General features: G+C 44.0%; 1 protein-coding gene across 2 annotated transcripts in view; it reads right to left on the reverse strand.

Moving 5' to 3' along the window:
- Positions 1 to 14,740, reverse strand: part of DNAH1 (dynein axonemal heavy chain 1) — a 99,157-nt gene that overhangs the window by 48,767 nt on the left and 35,650 nt on the right. For both annotated transcript variants that reach the window (XM_066596925.1, XM_066596924.1), the window contains exons 12-33: positions 13,947 to 14,245; positions 13,438 to 13,588; positions 12,719 to 12,912; positions 12,325 to 12,550; positions 11,987 to 12,106; positions 10,579 to 10,661; positions 10,337 to 10,478; positions 9,291 to 9,446; positions 7,995 to 8,193; positions 7,421 to 7,674; positions 7,125 to 7,337; positions 6,213 to 6,377; positions 5,258 to 5,379; positions 4,886 to 4,991; positions 4,308 to 4,487; positions 4,089 to 4,229; positions 3,781 to 3,944; positions 2,836 to 2,949; positions 2,574 to 2,762; positions 2,387 to 2,492; positions 2,095 to 2,208; positions 1,176 to 1,325 (exon numbers count right to left, since the gene is read on the reverse strand). In XM_066596925.1, the coding sequence (XP_066453022.1) occupies positions 1,176 to 1,325; positions 2,095 to 2,208; positions 2,387 to 2,492; positions 2,574 to 2,762; positions 2,836 to 2,949; positions 3,781 to 3,944; positions 4,089 to 4,229; positions 4,308 to 4,487; positions 4,886 to 4,991; positions 5,258 to 5,379; positions 6,213 to 6,377; positions 7,125 to 7,337; positions 7,421 to 7,674; positions 7,995 to 8,193; positions 9,291 to 9,446; positions 10,337 to 10,478; positions 10,579 to 10,661; positions 11,987 to 12,106; positions 12,325 to 12,550; positions 12,719 to 12,912; positions 13,438 to 13,588; positions 13,947 to 14,245 (3,588 nt within the window). The remainder of the gene's footprint in view (positions 1 to 1,175; positions 1,326 to 2,094; positions 2,209 to 2,386; positions 2,493 to 2,573; positions 2,763 to 2,835; positions 2,950 to 3,780; positions 3,945 to 4,088; positions 4,230 to 4,307; positions 4,488 to 4,885; positions 4,992 to 5,257; positions 5,380 to 6,212; positions 6,378 to 7,124; positions 7,338 to 7,420; positions 7,675 to 7,994; positions 8,194 to 9,290; positions 9,447 to 10,336; positions 10,479 to 10,578; positions 10,662 to 11,986; positions 12,107 to 12,324; positions 12,551 to 12,718; positions 12,913 to 13,437; positions 13,589 to 13,946; positions 14,246 to 14,740) is intronic.

Consider the following 14,740-nt stretch of genomic DNA (forward strand, 5'->3'; position numbering starts at 1 on the left):
AAAACCCCTCCTGCCTTCTGCTCCGGGTTATCAGCTGTCACTAACAGCTGTCACTAACTGATTGCAGAGGCAGGAGACTTAGAGCACCGCTGTAATTTTACTATTGGCGGTGCTCTAAGCCCAGGACCAGCCGCCGTAAATTTACGGTGGCTGGTCCTAAACGGGTTAAAGGCTCCTTCGCATCAGCACTTTGGTTCCGGTTTTAAACAGATCCATTATTTTAAAATAGAAACTACAGCAAAACAAATTCAAACGGAAAGCATAGTTGTTTTTAAAGGATCTGTTAAAAAAAAGGGCAGTTTCTATCAGTTTTTCATTTACATCCGTTGTTAATGGATCCGTTGTTTATTCCTTTGTGTTTTAAACCTTTTACAGATCCACTATTGCTGCACTATTGTTTCCGCAAAAAAAAAAAAAAAAAAGAGAATCAAATGGAATGGAGTTGAACAGAGCGAAACTGAAACCCAGAAAACACCACTAAAGCCAATGTGGCTTAAAGGGCTTGTACCAAGATTTCAAGTTATTCCCCACCCACAGGATATCCACAGGATAGGAGATAACTTGCTAATCACTGGGGGTCCCACCGCTGAGACCCACACCGATCTCAAGAACAGGGGTCCCACATCTCCCTTGCCTGTCACTACGGGGGTTGTTTCTTCCCCCGCAGTGATATGAGAATGAACAAAGCCCTAATCAAACAAATGTGTTCAGACCTGCATTCACTTCAATGGGGCTGTGGGAATTAACCGAGTGCTTGCTGCTCGGGTATCTTGGCAATCCCATTGAAAGTGAATGGAGCGCCAGATTGCTGGTAAGAGCAGCGCTCCATTCAGTCTCCTCTTCACTACGGGCGGTACTATAGCCCCTAAGTGAGGAGGTCAGGGAACACGGGACCCCTGTTCTCAAGATCGACGGGACCCCCATCAATCAACAAATTATTCCCTATTCTGTGGATATCCTGTGAATAAAGTATAATTTGAAATCTTGGTACTACCCCTTTAAAATAGAACCATATTTTATGTATGTTCTGTAGGTCTCTCAGAAGTGCAAAACAGAAATCAAATATTCTTCCCTGATCATTGAGCCGCGTAAACACACCGTGTAGATGAAGTATTATTTACAGTGTTCCATGGATAGCGGCCCTTCAGACAGTGAGTGACACTATAAAAGATCACCTGGGAGCTCAGCTGCTCAGACGAAAGCTTGAAAGTCGTTGTTATTTTCTTCGCTAAAATCTTGGCATTGCTAAATCCAAAAGAATATAACGAGATCTCGGCAATCATGGCGTAATCTGGCACCATCATTGCCACGGGACGGAAGAGCGCCTGGAAGGAGAAACCCGTAATGAAGTAAGCTGGTAACACCTTCCACAGACCATGTCATCATATACCAGGTGTAGTCAAAAAACCCAGTCTAGCGCTATCTCTCACTACTGGTGTCCTATAGTGAAATAACAATGGCATACTTGAATATGAAGGCATAGATGTGTTGCATGATGGTGTGGCACCTCTGGGGGCCCCGGAACATGGATATCAATTTTGTGTTGTGGCCCTTGTAAAAGAGAGAAAAACCCAACTGCAAAGTTGAAGAGTAGCATGTGAGAAGCAGAAATTTGCTTTCCACATCTCTCTAAGTCCTGTGAGACCGCCACTATGACTGAAGTAAAGAAAGCATACTCGAAGTGACCTCCTTCCACTTTGATGTTCACTAACATGGTCACGCAATGATAGCGCCAGCCCTGAACGTCCCCATGCATGTAACGAGTAGGCTTTCCTTCAGTTATAGCAGTGGTTCCACTTAGAGAGAAGCAGAAAGTGGATTTCTGCTTCTCACATGCAACTCTTCAACTTTACAATTGGGTTTTACGCTCTCTTTCTTACAGAGGACACAATGCAAAATTTGAATCCATGCTCCAGGGTCCCCATGGGTCCGTGTGCCATACCATCATGTAGCACATTCATTCCTTCCTATTCAAGCACATCATTTTTATTTCACTATAGAACACCAGTAGTAATATATAACGCCACATCTGGCTTTCTGACTATACTCTGCATAACCTCGAAACTGGAGATACTGGTGAGAGAGCTCCATTACCTTTAGGTTATCCGGTAATTCTGTACGACCTGCATAGCCGGGATTCATTGTAATGAAAACAGCGCAAGAAGACACCAATGGGATCTCCATACCCTCAAACATGAAGCGGTCCACCTGGTGAGTAGAAGAGAGCATGGACTGACGTGACAAACATGAGAGTGTAGACATCTCCTGAGGTCAGAGATTTCCAACCTGTGGCTGTTGAAAAAACTACAACTTGGATGTCAGGTTATGCTGGGAGTTGTAGTTTTGGAACAGCCGTAGCCTGAGACAGGGTGCTGAAGATTCTTACTCGTAGTTCCTGCGCCTTCTGGATGGTGGTGATCTGTTGGGCGACCACAGAAAGCACCTCAATGTCAATCCGATTGAATTCATCAAAGCAAGCCCAGGCTCCTGCACTGTGTGGACAGACAGAAGGACATTGGCATACGGAGGGCAAAACCGTGAGACGTGAGCATCTCATAATCCTCTGCACATACCTAGCTAGTCCTTTCAAGAACTTGCCCATGGCCATGAAGTCCAGCTGGTCGGAGCAGTTGAACACAACAGTTTGGATTGCAAGAGCTTTCCCCAGGTCTTTCGTGGTCTCCGTCTTCCCTGTTCCAGCGGGTCCAGCAGGGGCACCCCCGAACTTTAGGTGAAGGGCTCCGGTGAGTGTCAGGTAGCACCTACAATGACATTGAGGTCACTGCTGTATTGCTCAACCCATCGTTAGTATCATATCTCCCTTGGTAAATGTACCTGTCTGTCAGGGGTGTTATGACCAGACGTCCTGTGTTCCCAAGGTATTCATAGCCATACAGGAACTCTGCATTTACCGCTCTAATGTACAGGTCGTTCCGGCTCCAGTAATACCTGCAAATTAACGGAAAGACTGAACATGAGTGCGGAGTCATCACCTATTCTGCAGCATACAATAGCCTACCAAAAGTATTTGAACAGCCCTATTAGTAAAATGGATCTGTCTTATTAGCGTGTCACATGTCCTAAACCATGCTAGATAAGATGCAGACCATAGCTTACGATGGGATCTGCATGTTATTAGATATACAGGTTATGCAGCTGCGCACAAGCTGTCCATCATGAAGTACCATCTATTGGCCTGTCTATGGGGCAAAGAGCCATAGTAGACAGGCCAATAAAAATTGAATAAAAATTGATGAAAAAGTCATATGTATCCCTAAATGACATTAATGAAAAAATAAGCCCTCATACAACCCGATCAACAGAAAAATTGGGGGCAAAAGATGGCGACAGAAAGCTATTTTTTTTAAAAAGCAATTTATTTTTTTAAGCAATACTACATAAAAAAGATACAAATTTGGTCATACTGACCAACGGAATAAATATAAGATATCATTTTTACTACACTATGAATGTCATAAAAGCAAACTCCTCTTAAAAATGTCGAAATTGTGATTTTTCCCCATTTCTCACCATTTAGAATTTTTTAAAGTTTTCCAATCCATTATAAGATATGTTAAATGCTACCACTGAAAAATAAACTTGTCAAACAATAAACAAGCCCTGATGTACCCATATCATCGGAAAAATAAAGTTATGATTTTTCTTTTTAAGTGAGGAGGTCAAAAATAAAAAAAAAAAGGTTGTAGGGCTAAAGGGTTAATGAGAAAACCCTTTTAAGACCTTAATGTTATTTGGCCATTAAGCAATCTGTGACTGTACCGGAGTTGGGAGATCCACTCAAAATCATTGACATTGTTGACGTTTTCCTCAATCAGGCGAGCAACGACATCTTTGGCGTGGACTTCAATGACAATGAGTGCAGAGAGGATGGAACGCTGCATATGGGATAGTTTACCTCGGACCAAAGCGACAAGGTCATTGAGCTGCAGGAAGAGACAAATATAATGACAATTCTGTGATCTTGCATGCTAAGTGCCCAATGCCAATGGGTCAGGTTTCTTGATCACAAACAAGAACGATAAGATACCAGCCTGAGATGACTTCAACCATAAACCCACAATCCTAACCTGGGCTCCCAGCTGTGAGAAGAGCCTTGTGGACAGATCTCCAGCCTCCAGAGCCTCAGACACATCTGTGGTCCAAAATGTTTGACATCCAGCTATGGTGACCTGACCCGGCCAGTTCATCACCCACTGCGACCGAGGAGTCTGGAAATAAGAAGCTGGGAATAAGCTGAGGCTGCTCAGGAAGACGTGGGAGACCGCAGAATCCTCTATGAGTCTTACCTCTGGATAGGCTTTTAAAGATCTCTCTATGTAATCCCGCACACTAATCTTCATAACCTTCTCCACCTCCCGTAACCAGTCCTCCACGTTGCCCGTTGGGTAGATAGGTTTGGACAGCTGCACCTCCTCGCCCTCGGCAGAGTACATGTGGGTGATCTGTAGATCCTTCTGAAACAACAGCTGGAAAGTAGAAGCAAGAACACTTGGTGAGTTGAAAATTTCTACCAGCACGGGCCATTTACATCTATTACACCGTGCAAGTGCCCAAACAGCTGTGTACATTGTGCAGTGACCCAGGTTGGTATTGCAGACCCTCTCACTTCAATAGGACTCAACCTGCAGTACCATCCCAGGACACTGTACAGTGTACAGCGCTGTCTGCTTCCTGTAGCAAAACAGCAGCTGGAAGTGCCACAGGCATGGCTTGATAAGCAATCTGCCATGACAGCCCTGGGGGCTTTTAGAAGGCCCCCTGCTGCCATGGCAACCGCACAGCACCCCATAATTTCATTGTGTGCCGGTTAGGGCCCTGAAATGTTCCATCACAGAATGAGTATCCATATAGATTCGCGATTTACCCGTGCAATATTCTCAAAGCACTTGCGTAAGTGTGGCTGCACGGCGGTGGGATCCTTGGTTTGGGACAGGATCTCCAGGAGTTCATCATCGGAAAGGAAGTAGAATCTGAAAAAGGAAAAAGATTTCAGCCAGCTGACATATTGAGTGAGATTTGCTAAAATCATGTGCCATGCTCTGCGCACAGTGTTGGGTACGCAAAGCAGCTGCTCAACATAGTACACATCAACTCATCATAGTGCTCAGCATAGTACTCACATGTACGTATGTGTCCCACATATTACGTATGTAAAATATGCAGTACATAGTAAATACACATAGACATGCATATTTGCTGTCTATGTTAAATTGACACAGAACTCATTGCTTCTTACCTGGGAAAAGCTCCTCTCTTGGTCTCCAAGTATTCACTGAGTCCTTTCTGCACCAATTCCAGCAGCTTGTTACATTCTCTAAGACTCTCCAGGAGACGAGGATCTGGGCACAAGGAAATGACCTGGAAAAAAGTGCCAAGTTATATCCTCATGTGCCCAAGTGCAGGGCTCAGCCTATGGCCGCCTGCAGAATTCTCGCAGCGGGACCCGACCAGAGCCCCTGCAGGGACCAGTGCGGCGCTCGCCTCTCCTGCAGCGCTGGTTCTGTGATGTGCCGGCTGCCAGCGCATGCGCAGAGCGGAGCCGGCGGCCCGGGAGTGACATTTCTGTGCAGGCCTCTGCGAGACCCGCACAGAAATAGAGCATGCCGCGATTTGTTTTCCGCGTGCATTTTCACGCAGACAAATCGCAGCCGTCTGCATAGGATTGCGTATTGTAATGCAATCCTATGCAGGCGAGCAGGGGCGGAAATTCTGCGGGAAATCCGCAGATTTTCAGCCCATGTGCAGGGGGCCTAAGTCTCTACAGATCACTATGGACACTGAGTGCCCCTCTATTAGAGTCCCCCATCTAGTAGCACTTTGGACCTTCTTGGGCTTTCAGAAGCATAACAATTAGATGGAGGTGCTCACATGTTCTGACCAGCTGACAGAATCATGCAGTATCAACAGGCTTCCATAGCGAGGATGAGCTGGTGATGACGTCACCAGCTCGTTTGGTTGTGCAAACGAGAATCGTGCGATTCGCAGTCTAAAAGGGGCATTAGAGAGCCAGGGGCCACTCAATGTATAGTATATGACAGTGAAAAGAAATGTCTTGTGGTTCACATAGTGTGCTGCTCTATAGATGCAGTTTATTATATATACCACGTTTTTATATCTTGTTTGGGCCGTGTTCACACTGTTTTAGCGCATGGCTCCTATGCAGACGCTCTGGCCCAGCTCCCCCGTCTCACCTGTTTATTTTCCTCCGCATTGCGCATGATCTTCTTCCAGGTCCTCTCCATGGTCTGGTAACGTTTACTCTCCACCGGCAGTTGCCTGTTGATATCATCTGAGCTGAATATTGGTTCCAGATAGAGCCAGGAGCGCTGGCAGGTTAGCCATTCCTCCAGTACATCCTGACGGAGACAAACAACAGATATTAGAATCTCAGCATCTTGGATTACAACCCTGAAATCCTTATAAATAAAATCCCATGCCGAATTATCAGGAATTGTTCTTCTATAGAGTCTCAAAATTCTTGTCAAGATCATGGTGAAATCCTCGTATGTTGAAAACTGCACCATAATCTTCAGGAGCCACTGCTTCACTACTAGCTGGATGCATCTCACATTCAGTGATGTCACCCTGCCATGCTTGGTGATGTCATTAGTCTCACTACAAAAGCCCAGTGAGCCCTCCTATTAGCTATACACAACAGTTCAGACAGCGCCAACGGATAGTGAGCGAGTTCTCTGGTATGCTATTTTCCTATCCTCCGTACAGGAGGAGAGCTGCAATGACAATGTGGGGGGCTCTCACCAGGAGAGTGGTCCCCCAATAAAGAACAAACAGCAAATAAAATTAAATTACACCAAAACGCGTTGCCTGCCTGTAATTTAATTTTATTTCACAAATAAAATCGGAAAAATCAACCTGTCTGCTGCAAATAACATCCGCGATCGAGAGGATCTAGAGGAGTCAGCACTTAAAGGAGGGGGCTTCTTGTTCAATACACCCCCCTCCTCCCGAGTAAGTGTCATTCTATTTCTTTTCCTTTTCTGTTTTCCACCTAACAGACTTCTTTATTTTACTTATATGCATTTTCCACGAGCGCATACTTTTTTTTACTTAAAACTTGCTGTTTCTCCTATTAGCTATGTCACCTGTGTCAGTTGGAGTTTGCTCTCCCAGCTGCTGATGCGATCTTCAAAAGGCTTCTTGTAGGGAGAGAAAGACATGCTTTGGGTCATGACAATGTGGTCGTCTAACAACTGCGAGGCTTCTTCTGGGCTCTTCAGTATAAACGTTCCTGTCTCTTTGTAAGGCATGACAGTGAAGAACACTGTAGACCACTCCATCTCCATCTTATCCAGAGCCTTAAAAAAAAAAAATGTTACATTCAATAATGTTCAACGCACTGTATATGAGAGAGCAGTATATCTCAGGATGATCCACTCACCTGCTCAATGGAGAACTCCTTCCCTGCGATTTCGGCTGCCTTAGTGATGCTCTCAATGTGGTCTTGAAGCTTCATTTCCAGGCAACGGGTGAAGGTTAGGTTGGACTTGGGTTTGATGTTTATCTTGATCTGTTCAGACAACAACTCCCAGTGCCGGTTCCTCATCCCGGGGTTCCTTAGGCTTTGTATTAGCGGGATATACGGCTTAAACTCTTCGATGCGTCCTTTAACGTCCTGAGCCACCTCTTGGCAGGCTGCGGAAAGAAGGTGCAATTACAGAAGCCTACTATGAAAGTAATTTGGATGCACGACTTAAAAGAGAGAGTCCACATTTGGAGCCACTTTAACTAGTACATTTTCAGCAAGTTCTCTATGGGACCTGAACCAATCCCCTTACTGCCATCAGGGTAGCAGAAGAGAGCAGTAATGAGGAATTCAACCTCCCTGTGATGTCTCTCCCTGCACCGTCAGTAACATTTGATGTATGATGCATGGACAGGAAATTCAGGTCCGTTACAACTAGCTAAAGCACTCCCGCCAGTGAAAGTATAAGTGACGGTAGACATGATCCCACCTGGAATTTCTCGGAAATGTTTGACACACTTGTGCATGGTTTTATAAGCCTCCATTACGTTCTTTTCCAACTGCTCCGCATCGATAGTGGAGAGAGGGTCATTCATCCAGCTCTCATACCAGCGCATCCAATCGGAGACTGTAGTCCACAGGTCCCGAAAGGGCTGGAATTCTTTCACAAGTCTTAAGAGCTTGTCATACTGTCACACAAGGGAAAAGGGGCAAGTTACTACATATGGCGTCACCCACATAGGGGCAGAGATTGATGATGTCTTAACCCCTTAGTTACCACAATACGCCTTTTTGCTGATCTCACTAATGGGCTTTAACCCTGGACATATATCTTTTTGAGGCGGCAGCTTGGCTGTCTACTGACAGCCAGGCTCCTGCTCTAACAGCCAGGAATGGAGAAACCTCGATTCTAACAGTTTAGCCCCTTACTTGCCACAATCAAAAGCAACTGCAGCATGTAAGCAGATGACAGTTGGCTCTTTCTGTCACACATCGGCCCCTCGCAAGGCACCAATGGGTTACCATGGCAGCTGCCAGACTGACAAAGGCCACCCTGTCTGCCATGTTACTCAGCTTATTAGACCCCGCATTCCCCAGAGTCTAATAGGCTGCTGTCATAAGCTTAGTAGAATGCACTAAATAAGCAATGCAGTGTACTATCATAGTGATCAAACAATCTCATCTTCAAGTCACCTTGAAGGACTAAAAAACAGCGTCAAAAAAAGCTCAATAAATTTAATTTAAAGAAGAAAATCCATTAAAAATGCACATTTTTCGTAAAAAAAAAAAAATTTTAAATGGATAAAATACATTAAAAAAAATTATAAAGCAGCACATAATAGGTATTGCCACGTTTGTAACAACCCAGACAATGAAAATATTTAGCTACTTTTCTTTTGTTTGCCTTTTGTTTGAATAATAATGTTCTGGCTCTTAGAATGTAGAGTAAATAATTTTTTCTAAAATTGTGTTTTATTGTGCAAAAGTAGTAAAAAATAAAATAAAAATCTATATAAACTTGGTATCACAGTAATTGTGCTGATCAGATAACTTTCTTATGTTGTTTTTACTGAATGCTGAACACCATAAAAACAACACCCCCCCAAAAATGGCAGAATTTCTGGATGTTTTTTCAATCACTACCCAAAAACTCACCCACCCAAAAAATGAAAAAAATTAATAGAAGTTACCCAGCACATTATATGTACCCCAGCGTCAATGAAAACCGCTTGGTCCTTAAGACACAAAATAGGCTTGTCACTAAGACTTTAAGTGTGATACATACATTGGTGACTGGGAGACCAAAGAGCCTCTCCCTGCTGTTGTACAGCTGAGCCAGCTGCTGGGACTCTGTTAGTTGTTTGTGAACCCTTCGGACCTCATTGGCGATCTCGTGAGCGCGATTTATATCCACGTAGGTGGCAGATGCAGCGACAACCATCTAGGACAAAGATAAAATGGAAAATAGTCAGAAACAATACAACCAATAAAATACAGGATTAACCACAAGCAGAAATAAGCGAACCCCTCTTATACGTCGGAGGTCCTGAGCGAACAGACCCGTACGACTTGATGGAAGTCCATCACTTTCTCCTATTCCAGTGTATTTACCACAAATATCAAATCGTTTCATGATGAATCTTCATTGTGAACGGAGTCAGACTGACGTGAATGTATAGGCCATGGTTAGCAAGACTATACTGTTATCGGACCACACTGGTACCGATCTGATGACCTCATTGTCAGGTGCCAAATTGGTAGATATGGAAGCCGTGAAGAGAGGATTGCTAGCAATATCTATTAATAACACGAAAGCACTCCATGTTATATCAAGATGCATCTCATGAGAACCCACAGGGAATTCTGTTTTAATTGAAGACATTGCCATTTTTATACAGAAAGAAAGAGGGCGCCATCATACAAAGGTTATTATTAAAAAAGGTTACAAAGAATATTGAACAGCTGTATTGTTCTCCGCGATTACAGCTTGCGTCCCGCTGTGAACTACCAGCGGGACGTGAGCTGAAAGAATCTTATCAGCGCTGGTGATTGTGATAACAGCCTGCACCATTGATAAGAATTCATCGCTCAATTCAAGAAAACTAGAATTGAGCAAGGAACGATTTGTGCACGAAAACTGCACGATGTCTGTGCATTTAGACCCAACGATTCTCGCTCAAAAGACATCTTTGAAGGAATTTTGAGCGAGAATCGTTGGGTCTAAATGGGCCTAAGTCTTCTATATAAGGACCAATAGTCCAATCAGATAAGAAATACATACACTTATTGCATTCTAAAACTTAACAGTTTATGTGCTGTGAGAATACCAACCTGTAAGGTGTCCAATCTCTCCAAGAAGTTGTTCTGGTCCATAACTTGGATTTTACGGAATCTCTCCTCATCTTCCAAGTGTTGCTCGCGGATGGTTTCCATGGTTGTCAATATCTTATGGGGCCAGGCGATGACGAACCACCTAATGAGGGAGGAATATGGGGTATTCAGTGACTTTTCTTAAACAGGTCATAACCACAAGACAACCCGTTCCATACGCCCCATCATAATGTTGCACTCACTTGAGATTGAAGTCATCCTGGGACAAGCTGTAGAAGAACTCATCGATAACCTCGTAATCACCGAGCACTTTCGCTATTTGCTCCTGAGATACAATTAACAATGTAAGCTACATCATTTAATATATACATTAAAAAGATGCAATAGATTATATAAGAGGAGGTAGAAAAGGCATTGTGTTAGATAAATGCGTCGATTCGACAGAATGTTTCCAGCCCCTTCAAATTAAACAGAGGATCATAACTCAGAGAACTGTCTGTGGGGAGAGTGACTGAGAATGTGTGTCCATCGGCTCTCCGCTCCTTATGTGGTTGTGCACATTGCTATACAATAAATGCCAGAAGGCACCATTCTATGTCAAGAAACATAACTCAGCACTGGAGTGTTTTTAATAGCCTGTAAAGGGCAACTATTGTTCATATTTTATAATCTGTACAATAAGTTTAACATAAAAAAGAAGCAAAACGGTATATTTAGATTTTTTTTATGCTAATATGAGAAAAAGCATAAAAAAAGTTGTTTTTACATTTTTATTTTTTGTACATTATTTAGATTTTTTTTATTTTATTTTATTCTTTTTACACAATCTGTGTCCCTCTGAGGGACTTACACTGTAGCACTGATGATCGCTACAATAAGGCATGGCAGGACTTCTCTCCTACCATGTCTTATCGCTTATTACAGCGATCTTAGGCAATGGCAATACAGGACACCGGTATCTGCTGTCCTGTTGCCATAGCAACCAGCCAAGCTCTCTTCGATGATCTCGCGCTATCCCTATGAAGTAAGGGTACGTCATTTTTCGGGAAGTACCCCGCTCCCATGAAATACTCTTACGTCGTGGGGAGGGAAGGGGTTAACAGGCAGACATCAGGTCAGGCGAGTTTGTGCAATAAGGTAGACAGCCAGGAAATCAGAGCAGTCAGTGTTAAGGCAAGACGTGATCAGTAAATAGGTTGAGGCTGGCACAAGCAGAGTAAGGGAAAGTTGGATAATCAGCCTGAGGGTCAAAACCAGAAAGCAAGCAGGATACAGACACATGTTCACTGAAACACTAGAAACCTATTGCTCAGGCACATTTCTGTAGGGAAAGGTTCCTTAAATAACTCAAGAAGGACTGGGAAAGCTGGGTGCACATGTTGGCCTTTTAAGAGGTGAACTGAGCACATCCACCCTACGGGCAGAAGCTGTGGCCAGGGAAATTGTGGGGCCTCTGCTGCAAAGAAGACAGAGGGCAGGAGGATCCTAATGGTCACTGCCAGTGAAAGAGGGAAGTGAGAGGAGGCCCCACCAGCCATGTCTGGCAGCCTAAACAGTGAGGGAAGCTTGGGTACTGGGGAAACCAAGTCTGAAGAAAGTGTTGATATTCTATATTTGCATCTTTTTGGCTCCACACTTGAGTAGTCTGACCTCCAGAGATTTCATCTGCTCAGGTACTCCCTGCATCCATTCTCGCAGTTCAGTCAGCTCCTCAATGCTATTTGGTTTCTCGTACAGCTTGCGACTAATGGCTCGGAACTGCTCTGAGATCTGGAAAGGAAGATAAAGAGAGAAGATCGCAAGATGATTTACCATATCACTCATAATGCAATAAAACTTGCTCTGTACAGGAATGGAACCAACAAAAGCATGCAAATCCAGTAGATATGAGGCTAGGAAGCCTGAGTGCTAACAGGAAATCAGCAAGACTGTGCCTGTAAGCTACAGAACGATGCTCAAGGGTGGAGTACCGGTTAGGTGGACTTTACCTCCTCCACCTCCTTGTGCAAGTTTTTAGCGAATAACTCGAGCAGGGCAGTGGACAGAGCTTTTCTTTTCCGAGACAGATTCTGCTTCACCCCTTCTACAACGATCTGGAAGGGGCCGACTACGATGATATTGGGGAGAGCGTTGTCTAGCCGGTCTTTCTCTAGAAAATGCTCCTCTGCTGCTTGTCTCACCTCTGGTGCTGTGGGGTTCTTTTCTTGGAACGCTCTGCAAAGGAACCCGGAATGTGATCAGGTGGAAATGTGGCTGCATGTTATTTATTATCAATCACGAGATACAACGTAACACACCAGGGGCAATAATAACCACTGCATCTGTAAAGTAGCTGCCCCCCTCTCACGGCCTCCTGTGAGCAGCCACTAGATTTTCACTCACTTCATGTATGTGTCCACGTCTGTGTTATTAAGATCCAGGTATTTCTCGTACTGTTTTGCATAGGCACTTAGTGGTATCAAAGCTTTACATATGGCCACATGGATGCTGTTACGAAGCTCCTCCACTGCGGGCTCGTGCAGACCAACAGACTCCAGCAATGGCGTGCCACTAATGAAGAATTTCTCCAGTACAAACTGAGCATGTGCAGAAAAGCAAAACAGATTCTATCAGTGATGTCATCACCAGGCACGCCAGATATGATATACAGGCTGATTGTCAATAACAGGGGGCGGAGCTGTAACTACTGCTCAGACATGATATACAGGCTAGTTATCAACAGTAATAGACGATACTACTGTAGTATAAGGTGTGCATGTCGCATGTAATTATATTAGTGATGTCATCACGAGGGAGCAGGGCTGTGACTACCTCTTAGACATGATATAGGGGCTGGTTGTTAGCAGTAATAGATGAATAGCTGTTACTGTAGTATAAGATGTGCGGATCTCATATCTGATCAGTTGTAATAATATCAGTGATGTCGTCACCAGTGGGCGGGGCTGTGACTAACTCTCACACATGATATACAGGCTGGTTGTCAGTAACAAAGGGGAGGACTCCGACAACCTGTCAGTGATTGTGTTTTTGAAACTTTGGCTTTAAGCTTCCCCTGCTCCCTCTCTTCTTATGAAGCTAGACAGATCAAGCAAGATTATCACCTTCTCCAGTTGGGGGACGCTGTGAGTTGCTAAGATTCCTTTGTCAAACAAAGTCATGAGTGTAGTCTCAAAGTTCTCCAGCGGAGTGCTGAAATGAGCCCCAGAGCTGTCCAACACCAAGTCTAGCAAAAATATTGGATTTTTCCTAGGTCTTCAATAAACAAGATAGAATCATATGTACACAGTTACTCCTCCAGCAGAATAGTGAGTGCAGCTCTGGAGTATAACACAGGATGTAACACAGGATGAGTATAGGATAAGTAATGTATGTACACAGTGACTCCACCAGCAAAATAGTGAGTGCAGCTCTGGAGTATAATAGAGGATGTAACTCAGGATCAGTACAGGATAAATAATATATGTACACAGTGACTCCACCAGCAGAATAGGGAGTGCAGCTCTGGAGTATAATAAAGGATTTAATTCAGAATCAGTACAGGATAAGTAATGTATTTATACAGTGACTCCACCAGCAGAATATTAAGTGCAACTCAGGAGAGCCGTCTTACTTGTATGGGCTGTTGATGAGGTCGCCTCCCCAGTCCAGCTCATCAGGGCACGATAAGACACTGTAACAAGCATCAAGTATGAACTGGGTGAAGCTAACAATGGAGTCTTGTACCAGAAAGCGCAAGGAGTCCTGCAGGTTAAACTTGATAAGTTCCATGAGCTGCCGGAGTTTGGACATGCGGTACACTTCCCAGTTGCACTCGTTGAGGTCATACCAGCCTTTCCCTACATCTCTCAGGCTGCTCCGAATGGCATTCTTCAGGGTGCTCACCCAGCTGTCCTTCAGGAACAACTGGACCTAGGGAAAGACGAGAAGTGAAGGATCATGAGTTCCGTCTATTGACAATGACTCCTGTAAAACATTTCCACTTTTCTTTGCACCTTCCTATATGGTTGGCCACTGCTGACAAACCTATAGAGGACGGTCTAAATTTTTCTGGACTTTATAGCTATTGGACAAGTTATGCCAGTGTATGTTTATACTGGAGAATACACTGGAGGTATACACTGCATTTGGAAAGTCTTCAGACCCTCTCACTTTTTTTTCATTTTGTTCTGTTTTGGTCTTGTTTCTCCTATCATTCTGAACTCAATACCCCATAATGATAGCGACAACAGAATGTTAGAAATCTTTGTCATTTTTTTCAATTAAAAATTATCACTTTGCATTGACATAGGTATTCACACCCTGTACTCCGTACTTAATTGAAGCACCTTTGGCAGCGATTCCAGCCTCCGGTCTTCTTGGGTATGATGCCACAGGGTTGGCATACCAGGATTTGGAGATTTTCAG

The sequence above is a fragment of the Eleutherodactylus coqui genome, chromosome 3 (assembly GCF_035609145.1).
Source record: "Eleutherodactylus coqui strain aEleCoq1 chromosome 3, aEleCoq1.hap1, whole genome shotgun sequence".
NCBI lineage: Eukaryota > Metazoa > Chordata > Amphibia > Anura > Eleutherodactylidae > Eleutherodactylus > Eleutherodactylus coqui.